Source organism: Hyperolius riggenbachi, chromosome 1 (assembly GCF_040937935.1).
Source record: "Hyperolius riggenbachi isolate aHypRig1 chromosome 1, aHypRig1.pri, whole genome shotgun sequence".
Lineage (NCBI taxonomy): Eukaryota > Metazoa > Chordata > Amphibia > Anura > Hyperoliidae > Hyperolius > Hyperolius riggenbachi.
In genome coordinates this window covers 292,608,363-292,630,046 of record NC_090646.1, presented here as the reverse complement: position 1 = coordinate 292,630,046, position 21,684 = coordinate 292,608,363, and the positions used below count along the sequence as shown (strand labels likewise).

Below are 21,684 nucleotides of genomic sequence, written 5' to 3'. Positions count from 1 at the left end.
CAGTGTGTGTTTTACTTTTTTCATGGTCCTGTAAGCTTTCTTTTCGAATTTGTGTGCATGGCACATTTACCCAAGGTAACTCCTTCCTTGGGGGGGTTTGTTTGCGTATTTCATGCACAATGAGCACCACATACCATTTTCTTTGACCATGAGCCAATTAAAATATTTAAACCATTGTTTGTTTATGCCAGATATACGATGCTTATGGTGGCCATACATGGTACAATTTTTCATTTTTTTTTTTTTTAATTAGATAATTTAGTTTGATTATTCCGTTAGATCGAATATAAAGATTTTTCCATCATGTCTGATCAGATTTTTTTCGAAAAACGGGATAATCGTTTGAATTTCTTGATAAAAAAAATAAATAAATATTTTCTACTTTCATTCGATTCGATCATTTAGATCGAAAAAACTGGAAAATCGAACGTTTTTATTGTATCGTGTATGGGCACCATTAGATTTATCAATCGAAAGAGTTGGTGCTGAAGAGATTTCCTCTGATGGCCCAGCTTCTTTGTCCAAAATTGCCACATCAGGACTGGAGACTGCACCTTCAGTAGTTTGTGGCGTCTCTTTTCGGAAGTAATTCAGCGGTGTTATTTTTTGCAAACTTTTTTTACTCATATTGGTGAAACAAGAGGAGTGGCAGATAGGTCACAAACCCCCTCGGCTATTCTAAATGTAAATATGATAGGGACTGTGAAAACCCAGTTCAACTGGGCACTCCAGGTAGATAACTGATAAAGGCAATATATGAGAGAGCCTCAGCGTGATGGCATCTAAGAATGTCCATAGGCATTTCCTGATAATGGGTCCGTTCCGTAGCCAACGAGGGCGAGCTCCAGACACCAAAAGCAGAGTGTGCTGAAAGAAAGACTTAAAGGAATACTATCGATATCCAAGTGTTCTAAAATGACAATGTACAAATAATGTCTAAGTAGCCGTATAAACATTTTCCTACTTTTCATGTTAAATATCAGAGGCAAAAGCTGTAATTTATTGAGGGTAGGATTTAGCTATATTGGGACAAATCAATTGCAGAAGGCGTGTCTGCTTCAATGCACAGCCAGAGTTGCATATCAGACTACAGAAAGCAAATATCAAACATATCAAACTCTGAAAGCAAAAACCTTATGAAAAGCTGTGACAATTAGGCCTGGTGCACACCAAAAACCGCTAGCAGATCCGCAAAACGCTAGCGGATTTTGGAACGCTTTGTCTTATTATTTAGCTGCGTTTTGCTAGCGTTTTGCGGTAGCGTTTTGCATGCGTTTTTGTAGCGTTTTGCGTTTTACGTTTTTTAAGGAAAGAGGTAGAAAAAGTTGAACCAAAGGGTTAAAAGTAGATATATTGATGACATGTGGATCAAATGAAGGAATTAAAGGGCAATCACCAATATAAAAAGGGAGTGGTCCTTCACAGCATTGTGGGTTAGTTGAGGAGAGGTGACATAGTGCTTGAGAGTGAGGAGATTTTGTTGTTAGAGAAAATGTATCCTGATTTGCTATTACTAATATGTGTAGCAGCATATATGAGACGCAGGCCAAGGACACGGAGATACTGGGTGCATCCCATACTGCAACAGCGGCGCAGGAAGGGTCAATTTTGGACACTGTATCGTGACTTGAGGCAGCATCCAGACAAATTCTTTGGCTACACCAGAATGTCTGTGGGCAGGTAAGATGTGTTTTGTTTGTTCTGTACCATTTGTCTTTCTTGTTATTTAAATAATTAACGTTTTAGCCATTGCTGAGCCTTATTTCACACTCTGTTGCACTCCAATGTACAAACCAACACACTCAGCAATCAGGTGTATGCATTAAAAGACTAATATTACCATTATGCTTGTTCCTGGTGTGTTATGCATACACTGCCTAACACCTATAGCTTATTTTGAGTACCCAGTAACTACTATAGTATATAAGCATCGTTCATTTTTGATCAATAACCTAAGGTACTAACCCCACGTAACACACATTTCTACCTATACCAATGTCATGCACCTATGAACAGCTGAAACTCAGTAAAGACACTTGTGGCCAGCGATTTTTTTTTATTTCTTGTTGGTAGTGGTTGCACAAATAATTCTTTAGGCCATGTTGTGATGATACTTGTTTTGCACAAACATAATGTATATGTGCACCAAAGAATTTTTTGATATCACAAACATCATCAGCAAATAACATATGCATCTGTCTTTTTGACAGTTTTGATTGTCTATTGACCAAATTGAAGGATGCCCTTCAACGACAAGATACAAACTATCGCCGTGCAATAACACCAACGGAGCGTCTCCTCATAACTTTGAGGTATGTGAAAATAACTTTTAAATTTTAACATAAAACATAACGATTTACACTACCTATAAGGCACACTTCCTAGTCATGTTGTGCAAGATAATCAGACATGCTACCAGTGTCATGAATGAAAGCTTGTTGAGCTGATTCAGAAGTAGTTTGTGGCTGGGTCTGAGCTGCTAAATCAGTGTACACTGCAGTGTCTGATCTTTGATACCTATTAGCTTGCTCAAAACGCATAGGTCCTGTCATTGGATAATGAGGCTGGTATGTGGTGCTCATTGTGCATGAGGTGGGTCATACACACGGTGACTCTGGTAAGATGGTTGTGGGTATGAGTGATACTGATGAGTGGCATGAGGCATGTGTTGTTGAGGGACATAGTTGGAGATATTTTCTTCTGGCTGGCTCTGAGTGATCAAAAATTTGCCCAGGGTCTCTGATATGGCATGTCTGGCTGCCCATTGCTTATCAGGTGGCACTTTCTGTAACAATGGCACTAAACTTAGCAGATACTGTGTGCATGGCTCTTTTAATTGTTTGATTTCCTCCTCTCGCTTCTCCATATGATCCACAGCCTTTTCAATGGAAGTAATGAGCTTGTGATCATATTCAGCCCTGCTCATCCCTCTTCCTAATCTCCTGCCTTGGTTTGATGCCCTCACACCTCTACTAGATCTGTGAGTTGTGCGTGGCCTAGTAGTTAGTGTACTGGGTTGTGTTTGATCAGCTGTTGTAGAGTCACTCTCATCCAGTGTAGCTGTGTCACCATCCTGTGGAGTCAAATCTTCCACTTCGACGTCACTACTTGTGTTGTGGCCAGCATCTATTTCCGCCTCCTCAGGATCATGATCAGGTGGCAGGCTATCTTCAGTTCTAATGTAAAGTAAAAGAGAAAAATTAAGTACTGTTATAGTGGCCAGTGATGTGAAATAGAAAATGTAATTGATGCACATGTGTAACTGGAAAACAATCATAGTTGCCAGTCTCTCCTGCAGAAATGTGGTGTGTATTACTTTAAAGGGGAACTGAAGAGAGAGGTATATGGAGGCTGTCATGTTTATTTCCTTTTAATCAATACCAGTTGCCTGGCAGCCCTGCTGGTCTATTTCTCTGCAGTAGTATCTGATTAAAACCAGAAACAAGCATGCAGCTAGTCTTGTCAGATCAGACTTATAAGTCTGAACCACTGAAACACCTGATCTGCTGCATGCTTGTTCAGGGTCTATGGCTAATAGTATTAGAGGCAGAGGATCAGCAGGGCTGCCAGGCAACTGGTATTGTCTAAAAGATAATAAACATGACAGCCTCCATATACCTCTCTCTTCAGTTCCCCTTTAAGGCACAGCCCCTGAGTCATCATGCAGATCAGATGTTTGAAGTGAAGTATTAATGTATGATCTTCATGCTTGTTCGTGGTGTGTGATTCAGACACTACTGCAGGCAAATAGATCCACATGAGTGTAAGGCAACTGGTATTTGTCCACAAAATCCTACCAGATTTCTGACAGATAATCGCATTACAAATTGCTTACTCAAAAATCATATTAAGCAAAGGCCTACTTTACATTAACCTGCAGTGAATCACATTAAGTCTATCACACTCCTGCAATGCATTGTGTGACTTGTATTTAAATAACAGCTGTAGCGGATACTTTTCGCAGAAATGTAATAGGTTAACATTTGCGCCATACTTACTCAGCCGACTCATGATGTTTTCTCAAAAATTCCAGAATCCCACAGAATTTATATCTTGTTCTTTGGGAACTGCCAGAACCACTTTTAGATTCTTGATATTGTTTCTCCAGCTCCTTTTTATAACTGTCTCGCACAGACTTCCATCTTTTGCGCAGGAGACCAACTTTGAAAAAAAAAACGAATAAAAATTTCTCTATTACTTTTCAGATTTCTGGCAACAGGGCATTCATATGCAGCACTACATTATCAGTTCCTGATGGGAAGATCTACAAGCCGGTACCTCGTTTTGGACACCTGCAAACTGATCTGGAAAACACTGCAGCCAGAATTTATGCCACCTCCTGATATACCTATGTGGGAGGCTAATATTCAGCATTTCTGGGAAAAGCATCAATTCCCTAACTGCCTAGGAGCAGTGGATGGGAAACATGTCCGTATTGTTATGCCTGCAGCCACTGGCAGTTTGTATTACAACTATAAAAAATATTTCTCTTGTACTCATGGCTGTGGTGGATCCGAATTTGAAGTTTCTATATGTGGATGTGGGTGCTTACGGCAGTTCACATGATTCTGCTGTTTTCCAACACAGCAGATTTGGCTTGAAACTCCTAACTGGCCAAATGACTTTACCAGCACCACGACCCTGGCCTGACACACAACATCCACCTTACCCGTGTGTGTTTGTGGCTGATGAGGCATTTGCTCTATCCGAACATGTTATGCGGCCTTATGCCCAAAGCGATATGTCTCAGAAAAAAATGGTGTTTAACCAGCGCCTTACCAAAGCCAGGCAAGTGGTGGAATGTGCTTTTGGCATACTTTCCAACAAATGGCGGATTTATCATACTGCCCTAAAAATGCAACCACAGTATGCAATAGCAGTTGTGAAGGCCACATGTGTTTTACACAATTATGTCAGAACATTAGATGGCATGAACACAGAGGAGGAGGAGGAGATTCCACCCAGTGCTCTTCAAAATGTTGTCCCTTCTACCTTACGTGGGCCTATTTCTGCTATTCAAATGCGAGATAAACTCGCTGATTACTTTGTGCCATAACCGATAAGTATGTAAATATTACAGGTTGACATTTAATTTGATTACATTATGATCTTTAGTTTACTATTAAAAATTAGTTCAACCTGTTTGTATGTGTTAATCTATGATCATGTTCTTTACTGTAATATCACAACCGCATGCAGAATACATGTGCATACATAGACACACATGTACGTGCTGTTCCGATTGAGAGATGGCTATACAGAGACAGAGACTGCAAGAGAGACATGTGGTAATGACACTTATGGGTAGCTAATTAACCTTTCAGGGGAGGGGTCTTCACATATTGTAAGCACAGTGCAGAAAGACTCAACTTAAAACAGTTAACATCACATGTATAACAAATACACTCACTTTTTGCATCTTGACTCTTTGGTGACAATTTATCCCATTTTTCACCCAGAAACTCATGGGCAATGTTTCTCCAGATGTCATTCAGCCTTTGATGATCTTTGTGTCCAGGCAATGTCTTGTCATACAGCTCTGGACAATTCTGTATCTTAATTATTAAATGTTCTGTGGTAAACCACGTGCCAGACATCTTGCACACACCTTCTCTGCAATCCCTCATGCAAAGCAGAACAACAGGAAGTACAAGAGCTTCAAGGAAGTACACTTTGACCTGCAAGAGCAGCTTCTGACAAAAAACGCATCTGCATCCGCTTCCAAAAACGCTATACCAAGCGGTTTGACAGGCGGTTTGCGTTTTTCCTATACTTAACATTGAGGCAGAAACGCATCCGCAATCCAAAATCTGCAGCAGCCCGGGAGTATGCGTTTCTGCAAAACGCCTCCCGCTCTGGTGTGCACCAGCCCATTGAAATACATTACCCTAGCGGATCCGCACCCGCAGGCAGATCGCAAACCGCAGCGGTAACGCTCTGGTGTGCACTAGGCCTGAGTTACATTTCCTCTGCTCTCTTCAGACAGGTCAGTCAGAAACACAGGACACAGGAGCTGCAGCTGTTGGGAGCTCTCTCTCTGTCACACACAGAGTTACACATAGAGTTAACTGATCAAGTGTGAGGGGAATTTCCCCTCTCCTCATGGCTCAGTCAGCCGTCAGTTTTGGCGTCAGTAAAGTTTGAATGTATTTTGATTACAGTAAACAAAGAAGTTGCTACTAAAATGTATACACCAGTACTTAGCAGCACTTCCTGAACAATTCCTGTGTCAATTGAAAAAAATATGTGAATCGATAGTATTCCTTTAAAGGAATACTATCGATTCACATTTTTTTCAATTGACACAGGAATTGTTCGGGAAGTGCTGCTAAGTACTGGTGTATACATTTTAGTAGCAACTTCTTTGTTTACTGTTATCAAAATACTTTCAAACTTTACTGACGCTAACGGCAGACTGAGCCATGAGGAGAGAGGAAATCCCCCTCACGCTTGATCAGTTAACTCTATGTGTAACTCTGTGTGTGACAGAGAGAGAGAGAGCTCCCAACAGCTGCTGCTCCTGTGTCCTGTGTTTCTGACTGACCTGTCTGAGGAGAGCAGAGGAAATGTAACTAATTGTCACAGCTTTTCATACTGTTTTTGCTTTCAGAGTTTGATATGTTTGATATTTGCTTTCTGTAGTCTGATATGCAACTCGGGCTGTGCATTGAAGCAGACACCCCTTCTGCAATTGATTTGTCCCAATATAGCTAAATCCTATCCTCAATAAATTACAGCTTTTGCCTCTGATAATAAACATGAAAAGTAGGAAAATGTTTACACGGCTACTTAGACATTATTTGTACATTGTCATTTTAGAACACTTGGGTATTGATAGTATTCCTTTAACCTGTAACCTGAATGCAGAAAAAATTACTTTTAGGGCTCGTTTCCACTGTAGCGGTGCGGAATCGCCTGGATTCCACCGCTGAAGAAATCGCATGCGGCTGCGTTTCCCCATGCGGATTTACCCGCGATTTCGCATGCGATTTCGCATGGCAAGGAGCCAGGCGAAATTAACCATGTCACTGCAGTGTTCTCCCCAGACTCTTTTAGCCGGGTGCTCCACCCGGCTAGATTTGGTGACCACCCGGCTGTCATCAGCTCACCTTCTCACCTCCTCCTATGCTGTAAGCATAGTTGCCCCGCATTTTTATCTCTCCCCACCCGGCTACTTTTTCATGCCACCCGGCTACTACTTCATGCCACCCGGCTGGTAAAAAATTCTGGGGAGAACACTGCACTGCCTGTGTAAAGTTCCATTGCCTTTCATGCGAAATTGCGGGGAAATCCGCATGACAAAGCCGCATGCGATTTCCCTATTGAATGCATTAGCGGCGATTCGCCCGCATTCCTGCCGCACGTGAAATCTGACGACCCTGTCGTGCAGATTTTTCCCGCACCGAAAAACGCCGCCGCCGCAGCACACGTGGAAACAGCCCCATCCACTAACATTGAGTATGCGAATCCGCATGCAGTGCCCGCATGCGGATTCGCTATAGTGGAAGCGAGCCCTTAGGCAGCTTTCACACTATGCAGTGGGATCACAACACAATGGCGATTAAAAGTCTCACCATGGCCCATATGCAATTCATTTTTTTCGCCTGAATTTTCTCTTGGGGGATGTTTTTAAATGTGTCAACAAAATGCATTTTAAGCCATGAGAAAGCAAGAAAATGCTCAATTATTTTGATAGTACTTTTTTGTTTACTTTTTGGTACTTTTTATGTTGAAAAGTGATGGAAAGTTATTTTAATTTGAAGATGAAAAATTATCTCCTAGGAGAAAAGTCAGGTGAAAAAGTGAATTGCATCTGGGCCCATGTGTTTGGATGCGGCGCTTACAGTGAAGAACACAGTACATTGATGTATGCTCCCGTGCCACTTGCTTGCATGCTGCTCATTAATTTCATGGAAAACGCTGCACTGCTTATACACCAATGTGAACCTACCATTGAAAGTGTGAAAGGAGCCTGACTCAAGTAAAATGAAAATAAGTACTGTTTATTAGGACATAGCCTCATCCATTCCTTAAATTATAAAATGACTAATACCGGTGGATTTAAAACAAAATAACAGATACAGTATAATCTCGTTATAGTAAACTGTGATATAGTACACATTCAGATATAGCAAACTAAGTATCCAGGTCCTGGCCAAGCCTCATAAGTTTATGGGAGTAACACCTGGTATAGTAAAGCCTGATACAATAGAACTTCTGTTATGGTAAACCTGTTTTTTGGCCCCTGCTGTATTCTTTATCTGGCTATAGTAGAAAGTGGGCGGGAACATGCGTCAGTCGGAAACCCATGAGCCATGGTTGGTCAGTGGGCAGGCTGGCAGCTACTTGTAGCCTGCTCGCTATCTGCACACTACTCTGGGCCTGCACTTGACTCAAAACCACCAGCCAGTGAGACCTAGGTTACCTGTGTAAGCTGCTGTCTAATTACTGAGGGAATTGCCTATTATCTGTGACTTGCTTGTGCATGGCTGCAATGCTACAGTATAATTCAGACCACACAGAAATATGAACAGAGAAGCACACTATCAGTACTATACCTGCATTAACTGGTGAGACGCATGCTTCCTGAGCAAGCTGTTGCATGATTATTGCATGCAAACTCCAGCATATTGAGCACTGTGCATTTGATCTAGCTTAGACAGTATTTGCTCACTTGCTGAAGCATTCAAAAGATAAAAATGACTCCCAATTATTGAATGAACTACAGTAAACTTTGTGCTTGAGTATGACCATTTCTGATGTAAACCTCTGATATGGCATATACTTTTTCCGGTCCTTTGGATGAATCAACCCTTGTACTTTGTTTCACCCATACATTTTGTTCTGTGTATTTTTTATTTTTTTTATTTCCTGGAATAACCATGTGTATTTAGCCCCCGACAGCCTTCCCGCCGGTACTATTATTCATATTAAATAACTTATGCTTTGTCTTCATAATCCGCTGCCGTGTCAAACCTTGCGCGCATACTTACAGGCTTGACACAGTGACAGTGCACGCAGGCAGCTTCTAATGTGCGTCTCTGTTGGTTAAGCTGGTCCCGCCTCTTACTACAGCCGAGTCAATGACAGCACGAGCTCGCCAGGAAGCGTGAGATCTCGTGCACAGAGAGCTGTGCTGATTCAGTAGCAATGCTGGATTTTGTCAGTGCACAGCACGCAGGCAGCCTCTAATGTGCTCCTCTCCAGCCTGTCGGCTAAGGCCCCGTTTACACTTAATCAGTTGCTCTCAGTTATAGCTGAAAGAAAACTGATTTTCAAAGTAATGCCCATGTTTTCCTATGGCACCTTTCACACTTAATGCGTTTTTAACTGAAATCTTTTTCACAGTGCACTGCTATGGAAAAAACGCGCACCAACTGATTAAGTGTAAATAGGCCCTTAGCCTCGCGCGCTGCTCCCGCCTCTTACTAAAGCCGAGCCAATGACTGCACAAGCTCGCCGGGAAGTGCGAGATCTCGTGCACAGAGCTGTGTATTAGGATCTGCGCTTGATTTTGCTTTTAACGTTAGAACCCAGCGCGTCCTGACAGCGAGCCAAGCGGTGATGACAGCCGTGAACCAGCCGGGCGATAATTAATCTTACCCGGGCGGCCCGCCCACCTGTTTGAGCCTGGGGAGAACACTGACCACAAAACACTTGTTAACCTTGGTGGTGAAGCATACTTTTAACGGACTGTATGCTTCATTGTATGCAATGCAGTGCGCGGATTACATGCAGCATGACTTTCCCATTCCCATTTTAAAGGGACTCCGAGCTCAGAGTAAAAATAAAATTTGAACTTACCCGGGGCTTTCTCCATCCCAGCCCTGGTCGGGACGTCCCACGCCGGCCTCCTTGCTCTTCTCCCGGCGGCTGTCCGCATAGCGCGGACAGGCCGGTCCCCCGGGCGACACTGGCGAGTGTCGGGCGTTCTTCTTCCCTATACTAAAGCCGGCGTGTGACGAATGACGTCACACGCCGGCCGCCGCGCGTCATGACGTCGGCCGGCGTGACAGCACGGCGTATGCGCGGTTTAATCGCGCATGCGCCGTGCTGTCACGCCGGCCGCCGTCATGACACACGGCGGCCGGCGTGTGACGTCATTCGTGACGTATAGGGAAGAAGAAGGCCCGACACTCGCCAGTGTCGCCCGGGGGGCCGGCCTGTCCGCGCTATGCGGACAGCCGCCGGGAGAAGAGCCAGGAGGCCGGCGTGGGATGTCCCGACCAGGGCTGGTATAGAGAAAGCCCCGGGTAAGTTCAAATTTTATTTTTACTCTGAGCTCGGAGTCACTTTAAGGTTCAAGCTGTGTAGATCTCACAGTTCTACTGACTGGAATATTGTTTACTGTTTCTCCACAATCCTTAATCTTTAACAACAGTTCCTGATGATCCAGCCCTCCAGATCACAACAGTAAACTTTTCAACAATCCCCCTGAGAGTAAGCAAAAAAATTAAAACACAAATCGTAGTGCAACTCTGTTTCCAAAGCAAAGCAGCTCCCACCACCAGGAGGCTAATGAGATCACACCAGTGCCACACACTATGGGACACCACTGTTCAGTGCCCTCTCCACAACGTGGGTGCTCACCCTGTGTGACCGCTACCCACACCAACAGACTGCTGACAGCATTTAGAAATAAAAGTAAAAAAAAAAAAATGGTCCTCCGGCCCTTATGCAATCTGAAATGAACGGTCACTCTCTTTCTACATTGTCTTATAAAAGAAATTAACTCGCAGGGATCCTTAATAAAAGGCGCTTAACCATTTTGTAGACAAACTTGGATGAATGATTCCCAGACAACATCTGAGCCTGTAGCTGGACAAAACCAGTGTGTGTGAGGTGGAGAGAATTCTTCAAAATTGATAAGCAACTTTTACTAAGGATCCTTGTGAGTGAATTTCTTTCATACTTTTTCAATAAAGTAACGCTTTTATGCTATGGGAGTCCTGTCAGTTTGTAGGATTTGAAAGAGGTGGATACAAAATGAGTCTGGGGAACCAGAGATGGGTGTGAGAGTCAGCCCTATGAGCATACTGCTGTCATGTAACTAAGATGACGTACAAAAAAGGTGAGCATTCACATTGCTAGAGGTCTGGTGTGGTGCTTGGGAGTATCACAGAGTGGCCAGAGGATCGGTTTTTCATTTTAAAAAACACTGATGGTGGTTGGTTGGTGTGGATTGTGGAGACTGTGCAATATTCCAGTCAGGAGATCTGTGAGATCTATATAAGGGAAGCGCATCTTCAAAACCAATGTTAATTACTGTACCTGGTAACATCCTGTTTAGTAACCTCCAGGACAGGTCCAACATGAGACGACATAGGCTCCTCCCAGGAACAGGAAACGTCCAGATAGAGTACTCTCTAAATTTTAGTCCAACCCCTCAATCCCCAGTCAACTACAAGAACTGGTAATCTACTAAGGGGTTCCATACATATCACATAAAAATATATATATATATATATATATATATATATATATATATATATACATATACATATCCATATCCACTTACATACATATATGCCCTTGTTAGGGTGGGTTACGGACCTGTCCTGGAGGTTACTAAACAGGATGTTACCAGGTAACTAACATTGGTTTTTCCATTAACCTCCAGAACAGGTCCACCATGAGAAGATGAGCGAGAATCTTACCAATTTTAGGGTGGGCAGACTGCCTGCAGAACTTTTCTCCCAAATGATTGTTGTCTTGCAGACATCAGATTCACCCTGTAGTGTTTTGAGAAGGTGCTTAGACTTGTCCACGTAGCTGCTCTGCAGATCTCTTCTGGCATAGCACCCGCTCTGTAAGCCCATGAAGTGGCAGCAGCCCTAGCTGAATGAGCCCAAACTGTATCTGTCATAGTAGCTCCTGTAAGCTTATAGGATTCCTCTATACAAAGCTTTATCCATTTCGCTATTGTTCTTTTTGACATTTTTATGCCTTTTGTAGCACCTGAAGTGTTGATAAACAGGGCTCTTGATCTTCTAAATTCCACTACTCTGTCTAGATAGCATATAAGGCATCTCCTAACATCCAAACCTGGTTCTTCATTAACCACTTGAGGACCACAGTCTTTTCGCCCCTTAAAGTGAACCTCCGGACTAAAAATCGACTCAGCAGCATTGAAAAGGCCTGATGTTTCTATAACAGCTTCACAGCATCAGAACTTTGTTTCTCTTATCCAAGCCTCATTTTTAGCTGCACAGAAAAAAACTGCCCGGGCTTTTTTCCCCTGATGCTGTGCAAAGCATGATGGGATTTCTGATGTTGTTGCTCTCGTTCTGCTGTTTTGGTGCAATTTTTTTTTTTTACACTTTGAATTTGACATTTGAAGCCTAGCGTGTGCAGCTGGGAGGGGTTATCAGAACACAGGACAGTTGGAACTGTGTCTCCTGCTCCTTGTCACCTCCTTTCAACCAAAAAGATGGCAGCCCCCATGAATCACAAACATTTGCCTGTTCTTTTAAAACAGGGTGGGTAAAAAGTTATATTACCTATCTATCCTAATTAACATAACTAATGTAACTTAATGACAGTTTGTTTGTTTAGGCTGAAGTTCTCCTAGGACCAGAGCCTTTTTTTCCATTCAGACCACTGCAGCTTTCACGGTTTATTGCTCGGTCATACAACCTACCACCTAAATGAATTTTACCTCCTTTTCTTGTCACTAATACAGCTTTCTTTTGGTCCTATTTGATTGGTGCTGCGAGTTTTAATTTTTATTATATTCATCAAAAAAGACATGAATTTTGTCAAAAAAATGTTTTTTTTTAACTTTCTGTGCTGACATTTTTCAAATAAAGTAAAATTTCTGTATACATGCAGCACGAAAAATGTGGACAAACATGTTTTTGATTAAAAAAAAACCCATTCAGTGTATATTTATTGGATTGGGTAAAAGTTACAGCGTTTTCATGAGGGGCTAAAATTCCTGGATAGTATAGATACCCCCCAAATGACCCCATTTTGGAAAGAAGACATCCCAAAGTATTCAGTTATAGAGGCATGGTGAGTTCATAATTATTTTATTTTTTGTCACAAGTTAGCGGAAAATGACACTTTGTAACAAAAAAAAAAAAAAAAGTTTCCATTTCTTCTAACTTGCAACAAAAAAAAAAATGTAATCTGCCACGGACTCGCTATGCTCCCCTCTCAATACCTTGAAGTGTCTACTTTCCAAAATGGGGTCATTTGTGGGGTGTGTTCACTGTCCTGGCATTTTGGGGGGTGCCTAATTGTAAGCACCCCTGTAAAGCCTAAAGATGCTCATTGGACTTTGGGCCCCTTAGCGCAGTTAGGCTGCAAAAAAGTGCCACACATGTGGTATTGCCGTACTCAGGAGAAGTAGTATAATGTGTTTTGTGGTGTATTTTTACACATACCCATGCTGAGTGGGAGAAATGGACAATTGTGTGTAAAAAAAAAATCAAAAAATTGTCATTTACGGAGATATTTCTCCCACCCAGCATGGGTATGTGTAACAATACACCACAAAACACATTATACTACTTCTCCTGAGTACGGCGATACCACATGTGTGACACTTTTTTGCAGCCTAGATGCGCTAAGGGGCCCAACGTCCTATTCACAGGTCATTTTGAGGCATTTGTTTTCTAGACTACTCCTCACGGTTTAGGGCCCCTAAAATGCCAGGGCAGTATAGGAACCCCACAAGTGACCTCATTTTAGAAAGAAGACACCCCAAGGTATTCTGTTAGGTGTATGGTGAGTTCATAGATTTTATTTTTTGTCACAAGTTAGTGAAAAATGACACTTGGTGAAAAAACAATAAACATCAATTTCCGCTAACTTTTGACAAAAAAATAAACTCTTCTATGAACTCGTCATACACCTAACAGAATACCTTGGGGTGTCTTTTTTTCTAAAATGGGGTCACTTGTGGGGTTCCTATACTGCCCTGTTATTTTACGGGCCCTAAACCGTGAGTAGTCTGGAAACCAAATTTTTCAAAATGACTGTTCAGGGGTATAAGCATCTACAAATTTTGATGACAGGTGGTCATTGAGGGGGGCAAATTTTGTGGAACCGATCATAAGCAGGGTGGCCTCTTACACGACAGGTTGTATTGGGCCTGATCTGATGGATAGGAGTGCTAGGGGGGTGACAGGAGGTGATTGATGGGTGTCTCAGGGGGTAATTAGAGGGGAAAATAGATGCAATCAATGCACTGGGGAGGTGATCGGAAGGGGGTCTGAGGGGGATCTGAGGGTTTGGCCGAGTGATCAGGAGCCCACACGGGGCAAATTATGACCTGATCTGATGAGTAGATGTGCTAGGGGGTGACAGGTGGTGACAGGAGGTGATTAATGGGTGTCTCAAGGTGTGATTATAGGGGGGAAATAGATGCAAGCAATGCACTGGCGAGGTGATCAGGGCTGGGGTCTGAGGGCATTCTGAGGGTGTGGGTGATTGGGTGCCCTAGGGGCAAATTAGGGTCTAATCTGATGGGTAACAGTGACAGGTGGTGATAGGGGGTGATTGATGGGTAATTAGTGGGTGTTAAGGGTAGGGAACAGATGTAAACACTGCACTTGGGAGGTGAACTGACGTCGGATCTGCGGGCGATCTATTGGTGTGGGTGGGTGATCAGATTACCCGCAAGGGGCAGGTTAGAGGCAGATTGATGGGTGGCAGTGACTGGGTGATTGATGGGTGATTGACACGCGATCAGTGGGTTATTACAGGGGGGATAGAGGTATACAGTACACAGGAAGGGGGGGGGGGGGGTCTGGGGAGAATCTGAGGGGTGGGGGGTGATCAGGAGGGAGCAGGAGGCAGTTTAGGGTTAAAAAAAAAATTAGCGTTGACAGATAGTGACAGGGAGTGATTGATGGGTGATTAGGGGGGTGATTGGGTGTAAACAGTGGTCTGAGAGGTGGGCAGGGGGGGGGTCTGAGGGGTGCTGTGGGCGATCAGGGGGCAGGGGGGGAGAAATCAGTGTGCTTGGGTGCAGACTAGGGTGGCTGCAGCCTGCCCTGGTGGTCCCTCGGGACACTGGGACCACCAGGGCAGGAGGCAGCCTGTATAATAGGCTTTGTATACATTACAAAGCCTATTATACACTATCCGTGCGGCGATCCGGGTGCTAGTAACCTGCCTGCGCTTCCGAACGGCCGGCGGGTTACAGCGCGAGGGGGGCGGAGCCAGTCGCCGGCGGCTGATCGCATCACGAATGACGCGATCGCCGCATAACCACGCCCGCCACCGCCGATGGGCGTATTGCGGTCGTTCGGGCCCAGCCCTTGCCGCCGCCCATTGGCTTAAGGCGGTCGGCAATTGGTTAAACGACGGTAACACAATCTCCTGTGATCTGTGGAATTTTGTGGCTACTTTTGGAAGGAACTCTTCACAAGTCTTCAATATCACTTCATCCTTAAAGGAGTACTATCGATTGAAACGACTTTTTTTTTTTTTTTTTAATACTCTATATTAGTGTACACATTACCACTAGTGCTAGGGGCACTTTATTCACCCAGGTCTCTCTCTCACTATCCCTGCTTAAAAATTCATTTCTCACACAGCTCATAGTAGTTTGGGTCACCCTGAGCTACTTGGTTACTCTGTCACACAGCTCACAAATAGATTTCACTGTGTCACTCACAGCATGCAGGAGACCTGAGGAGAAACAGGCTGATCTGAAGTGGTAACAGGTAACTAAATGAGCTGGAATATTGCTGGAATATAACTAGCTATAACACTAGTTTGTGTTTACACTCAGACTGGCTGCCTGCTTGAGGCGATTCCCTCCAGGCTGCATCCACTTTACAAGCTGCTGAGAGGGGCAGACCACTGTCTACAATTAGCATTATTAGTATCTTTATCAGTAAAGAGAAGCAAAGATAATAAACACACATTGCTAGAATCTTTAACCCCTTACCACCATATCAACAAGATTCTTTCAGCAAGGTGATAATTAAACTATAAACTGAGGAGTTGATAGCATCTCCCCTTTGCAGAGACATGGTCTAGCCCTCTGGGAGCTCAGTATTAGATACATTTTTTTTTATAAAGAGCTTTATTGTACAATAAGGCAAATACAACAACAAGCTAGAGATAGCAGAACAAATACAAAAAAAGAATAATAATATTGAAGAGCGAAATACCAATGTCCATACCGTTCAACCTAGGAAATGGGGCACAAGAGTGCCTCCTACTGAGATCCTAGGGATCAGTCCAATCTAATAAGTTCTATAGTACGTTGCTCTTCTTGACTGAAAGAAAAACCTCTAAACTAAAACCAACCCCAAAATAAAAACAAACAGAAAAATAAAAAAAACAAAAAAGGGAAAAGAAAAATAACATCCTGTCTAAACACAAGAGTCCCGAATGTCAGAGGCATTCAAACAAATAGAAACCCATCACACATCTGTCCAAGGGGAACTAAGATTGTCTATACGTTTTCCATGCATCCCAAATAAGATCAAATCTTGTTATATTCTCAACACTATAATAATAGACTCGATCAATTAACATCATCAAGTCAAGACGCTGAGTAACCAAAGCTAACTCCAAACCAGTGGATTTCCACTGGAGGGCTATTGACCATTGGGCAGCCAATAACATGTATCTATATAAGGGCCGGAAACTTCCAGGAACTTCATCATTAGCCATATATAAAAGGGCCTGGGGGGCAGTCAAAGAGATTGGAAAACCGAACACATCTTGTATTAAATTTTTCCATGAGTCCCAAAAACGTTGTGCATGAGGGCAATCCCAAAAAACATGCACCAAAGACCCTTCCATACCACAACCTCGAAAACAAGATGAAGAGGCTGAGGGATACATTTTATGAATTTTAACCGGGGTATAATACCACCGAAACAAAAGCTTAACCGCCGTATCTTTCACCATATTTGACTTTACCACCTTGGAGACTGCAGTCCAAATAAGGGACCAGTCATATTGCGTAAGCTGAATTCCCAATTCCTGTTCCCAGGCCCTCATATATGGCATTTTGTCCGCATTTTCACGTCCCAACAGCAATGCATACAACAAAGAAATGAGACCTTTACGACGGGCAAACCCGAAGTAAAGTGTTTCAAAAGATGTAGGTTCAAACATTGGAAAGGAAGGAAATAACGATACAAAATAATGTTTAATTTGACAAAATCTAAACGCCTCTTCCAAGGGGGCTTCTTGACCAAATCGAAGCATATTAAATGTAACTGGGACATCCCTAATCCAGAACTTGTTGGCCGTAAAAAGGCCCTTATCTCTCCACCAGGAAAACATCTGAGGGTTCCTAAAAGCAGGAACAAATCGAGGATTACCAAAAATAGAAGTCCTGGGGGAGGGAAAGGACATAAGGTTATATGAAGTAGCCATGGAAATCCATAATGTGACTAGTGATGATACAATCCTGTTCTTGCCAGAAAGAGCTGCTATATCTTTTTTAGCTGCAACCAAGACCAAGGATGATAAATAGAAAGGAGAAATTGAGGTTGATTCAAACTGATACCAAGCAGGGGGGTTAGAATCTATACCCCAATCCAGAGTTTGAAGTATTAGATACATTTTGTATCCAACACTGACGCCAAAACTGATGGAGGATTTTACAGCTGAGAGGAACAGCTGTGTGGGGAATCAAATTGCTCCTAGTACTTGCCCTAATGTGTGCTACAACATACAGCATTTAAAAATAAATGCATACATCGATAGTATTCCTTTAAGTATCACACAGAAAGGCTCATCGCAACATAAGGCCTCTAAGTCACTTACACGTCTAGCGGACGTAATTGCTATTAAAAACACAATCTTCATTGTAAGTAATTTGAAAGAAATCTCTGATATGGGTTCAAAAGGTTCTCCTTTTAACACCATCAAAACTAAAGATAAATCCCAACTGGGAACTCTTCTATTTACTATAGGCTTTTTCCTTTCTATCGATTTAAAGTACTGGATGATAAGGGGGTCCCTTGCTAACCTTACATCCAGAAAGGTAGATATTGCTGCTACCTGCACCTTTAAAGTAGAGAAATATTCTTTTCCACACCATCCTGTAGAAACTCTAGAACTGTTGGTACTAATTCACCTGTAAACCCTGACTCTTCCTGCCACATATTAAAAGTCTTCCAATATTTTAGGTATATCTTCCTTGTCACCTTTTTTCTGCAGTCTGATAATGTACTGATGACTCTTTCTGAAACTCCTTTTCTTCTCAAAGGAGACCTCTCAGAAGCCAAGCAGACAGGTTTAGATTTGGTATGGAGCTTCCACTTCTTTTTGACCCCTGAGATATTACATCGCTGTGTGGAATCCTCACTGGACCTTCCAGTCTCATCCTTAGTAGAAGTGGATACCAGCTTCTCCCTGGCCAATCCGGAACTACCATGATTACTGTTGTTCTGGTCTGTAACAACTTCTGTAAAACTCGAGGAATTAGTTGTATTGGGAATGCATAACCCCTTTCGAATGTGCACTTCTGACTGAGCGCATCCACTGCCTCTGCTCCCTCGTTTGGATTCAAAGAGTAAAACCTCTTGCACTTCTTGTTCAACTTGTTTGCGAACATATCTAACTGAGGACGACCCCACTGCTTGGCTAGACTCCTGAACACCCTGTTTGATATTTCCATCTCTGAATTTGATAGTCTGTGTCTGCTTAGAAAGTCTGCCATACTGTTCAGCGACCCCTTCAGGTGTATTGCCCATAATGATAGGAAGTTTTCCTCTGCTATTGTTAATATCTCCATCGCAAGGTCCATTAGTCTTCTTGACTTTGTACCCCCCTGTCGATTTATATAGGCCACTGCTGTGGTGTTGTCTGTTCTGACCTGAACGTGGTGACCTCTTAGTATCTGTACACTCTTCGTCAATGCTTCTTTTATTGCTGTTAGTTCTCTGTAATTTGACGATTGGATTCTTATTACCTTTGGCCATAGGCCATAAAACATCCTTCCTTCCAGATGCCCTCCCCATCCTAGAAGACTCGCATCTGTCGTGATGAGTTTTTGCGTTGGTATTGTCCACAATCTGCCCTCGGTGAGCACTCGCCACCACTCCAAGGATTTCAACACTGTTATTGGACATTCCACTTGTCTTTCCAAATCGTCTTGTCTTTTGTTCTTTTGTTCTAGACCTCCATCATCCAATTTTGCAAGTGTCTTGTGTGCATCATTGCCCACTGTATGGCTGGTGATGTTGAGGTTAGGAAACCTAACACCTTCATGACCTGTCTTATGGTCATTTTTGGATCTCTTATGCAGTCTTGTATCACTGCCTTCAACTTTGTTATCTTCTCTTCTGTTAAGTACATTCTCTCTGTTTCTGAATTTATTATGACTCCTAGAAACTGCATCTTTGACGTTGGTTGTAGGACTGACTTGTCCCAATTTATTATCTATCTGAGGATCTGTAACTGATCTAGCACCTTCTTTGTATGTTCCTCTGCCTTTTGGTATGACTCCGCCACTACCAGTAGATCGTCTAGATATGGAATTATAAGAATTCCTTCTGCATGGAAGTACTTTATTACCTCCGCCATTACTTTCGAAAAGATCCTCGGTGCTGAAGATGGAAGGGAGGAAGGACAGTGAACTGAAAGTGTTGAACTGTCTTTTTTGCTTTCACTGCGAATCTGAGGAACTTTTGAGATGACTCTCTTATTGGAATGTGCCAATAAGCGTCCCTCTAGTCTATTTTTGTCATCATACAGTTTGGGGTTAACAAGTTTCTCACAGAGAATATTGAGTCCATCCTGAATCTTTGATAAGACACAAAGGGGTTCAATGTTTTTAAGTTTAGAATTAACCTGAACTTTCCCGTCGGCTTTTTTACCAAAAATATAGTCAAATAAAATCCCCTGTGTACTTGACTGATTGGAACCGGCACAACCACGTTTTCATCTAACATCGACTTTATTATGTTTTGCAAGGCTAGTCTTTTCTCTCTCTCCTTCGGTAGCGGAGTGGAAATAAATCTTCTCGCTGGAAGGGATTGAAACTGAATCTTGTACCCCTGGCTTATAAGATTGATGAAATAGTTTTTGCTTACTTTCGTCCACTGGGAAAAGAATCCCATTAGACGACCCCCAACCTTTTCTCTGGCGTCACTTCTTTTCTTGATTGTCTTGGTTCCGAAAAAGAAAATTCTTTTTCGTTCCCTCTCTATTAATAGCCCAAGGTTTCCTCCTCTGCTGAGGTTTATCCTTGTTCTCCTGTCTATTTCTTCTAAAGAATCTCTTGTTCTGTATAAACTTTTTCTTTGGAAATCCCTTCTTTTTATCTGAAGTTCTTTCTAATATCTGGTCTAACTGTGTTCCAAACAGTAGCTCTCCATCAAAAGGTATATTGCATACTCTCGCTTTTGAGGCTTGACTGCCATCCCAGTTTTTTATCCATAGATTCCGCTTTGCTGTATTAATTAATGCCGAAGTTCTTGCATTCACTCTAATCTCTGCTGCCGCATCAGTTATATAGTCTGTAGCCTTGGATACTACTTCTAATAATTCCAGAATCTCTTCCTTAGAAGCTCCCTTTTCCACCTTTTCCTCTACTTTCTTCACCCATAGGGATAATACCCTTGCTACACATGTTGTGGCTTCTGCTGGTCGAAAATTTGCCCCTGCTGCCGTCCAGGCTTTTTTAAGGGCAAACTCCACCTTCTTGTCTTGTGGGTCTTTCAGGTACCCAAGATCCTCAAAGGCTAATTCATTGTCTTGACCTGTGAAAATACTGCATCAAGCCTAGGACATCTATCCCAAGTCTTGACGTCTGCATCAGTAAAGGGAAATCTCTTCATAAATCCTTTTGACAAACAACTTCCTATCCGGGTATTTCCACTGACTTAATATAGTATTCTTTGTAGATCTATGTATAGGGAATGTCAAAGATTCCATTGGTTCCATTCCCTGATACAATTTATCATGTATAGATATTTTTTCAGATCTCTTAGATTCAATATTTAGGGTCTTATTAATTGCCAAGATAAGTTGCTCCGTCTCATCAGCTGGGAATCTAAACCTGGAAACCTTCCTGATTTCAGACTGGCTTTCAATACTCTTGGAAGAAGCATCTGATTCATCATTATCTTCATCCTCTCCTTCCATCTCTTCTTCCTCAGAGGAAGATACTATGTCTTTTAGTAGAAGTTGTACTCTTAGTCTTATGTTTAACAGGCTGTGATTCCTCTGTATCTGGTACATCAACGGCCGATGTGGTCGTACTAGTACCAGGGATAACCGCTTCTGTTGTCGGGGACATAGCAGAGGAAAAAACTTCTCTTAATTATTTAATTGTCTCAGCCATTTCTGTCTTTACTGCTGACATTAATTCCTCTTTTAAACCCCCTGATTGTTCCTGTATTAATTTTACTAAACAGGGTTGACAAAACTGCTTATTATAAGTATGGGCCAACTTCGCATCACAGAGCGGGCACCGCCTCCTTGGCCTTGAAGGGTCAGTAGACTCTGCGCCCTATAACAAACAATCACAGAAAACATAGTGTCACCAGTCTTTCTGATAAGAAGAGACAAAACACCCTGGTGAGCATATATCGGAAAGTGATAAGTAGTCCTGAACCTAAAAGGTATGAGCTAACTGAGGTAATTTACAAAACTGAAATAAAATATCCCACACCTGAATATATAGTGGAAAAATATATTTCAATCCAAGATATAACACCAATGTCATACATATCTATATTGGCCCTCATACTGACC

At 42.5% G+C, this 21,684-nt stretch overlaps 1 protein-coding gene across 4 annotated transcripts in view; it reads left to right on the top strand.

Moving 5' to 3' along the window:
* Nucleotides 1-21,684, top strand: part of B4GALT1 (beta-1,4-galactosyltransferase 1) — a 311,629-nt gene that overhangs the window by 136,261 nt on the left and 153,684 nt on the right. The window contains exon 5 of one of the 4 annotated variants that reach the window (XM_068233725.1): nt 4,206-5,055. The exons of the other annotated variants lie outside the window; for them this stretch is intronic. Within the exon in view, the coding sequence (XP_068089826.1) occupies nt 4,206-4,566 (361 nt within the window). The 3' untranslated portion in view covers nt 4,567-5,055. Of the gene's footprint in view, nt 1-4,205; nt 5,056-21,684 lie in introns of those variants that run through there. 4 annotated transcript variants of the gene reach the window in all.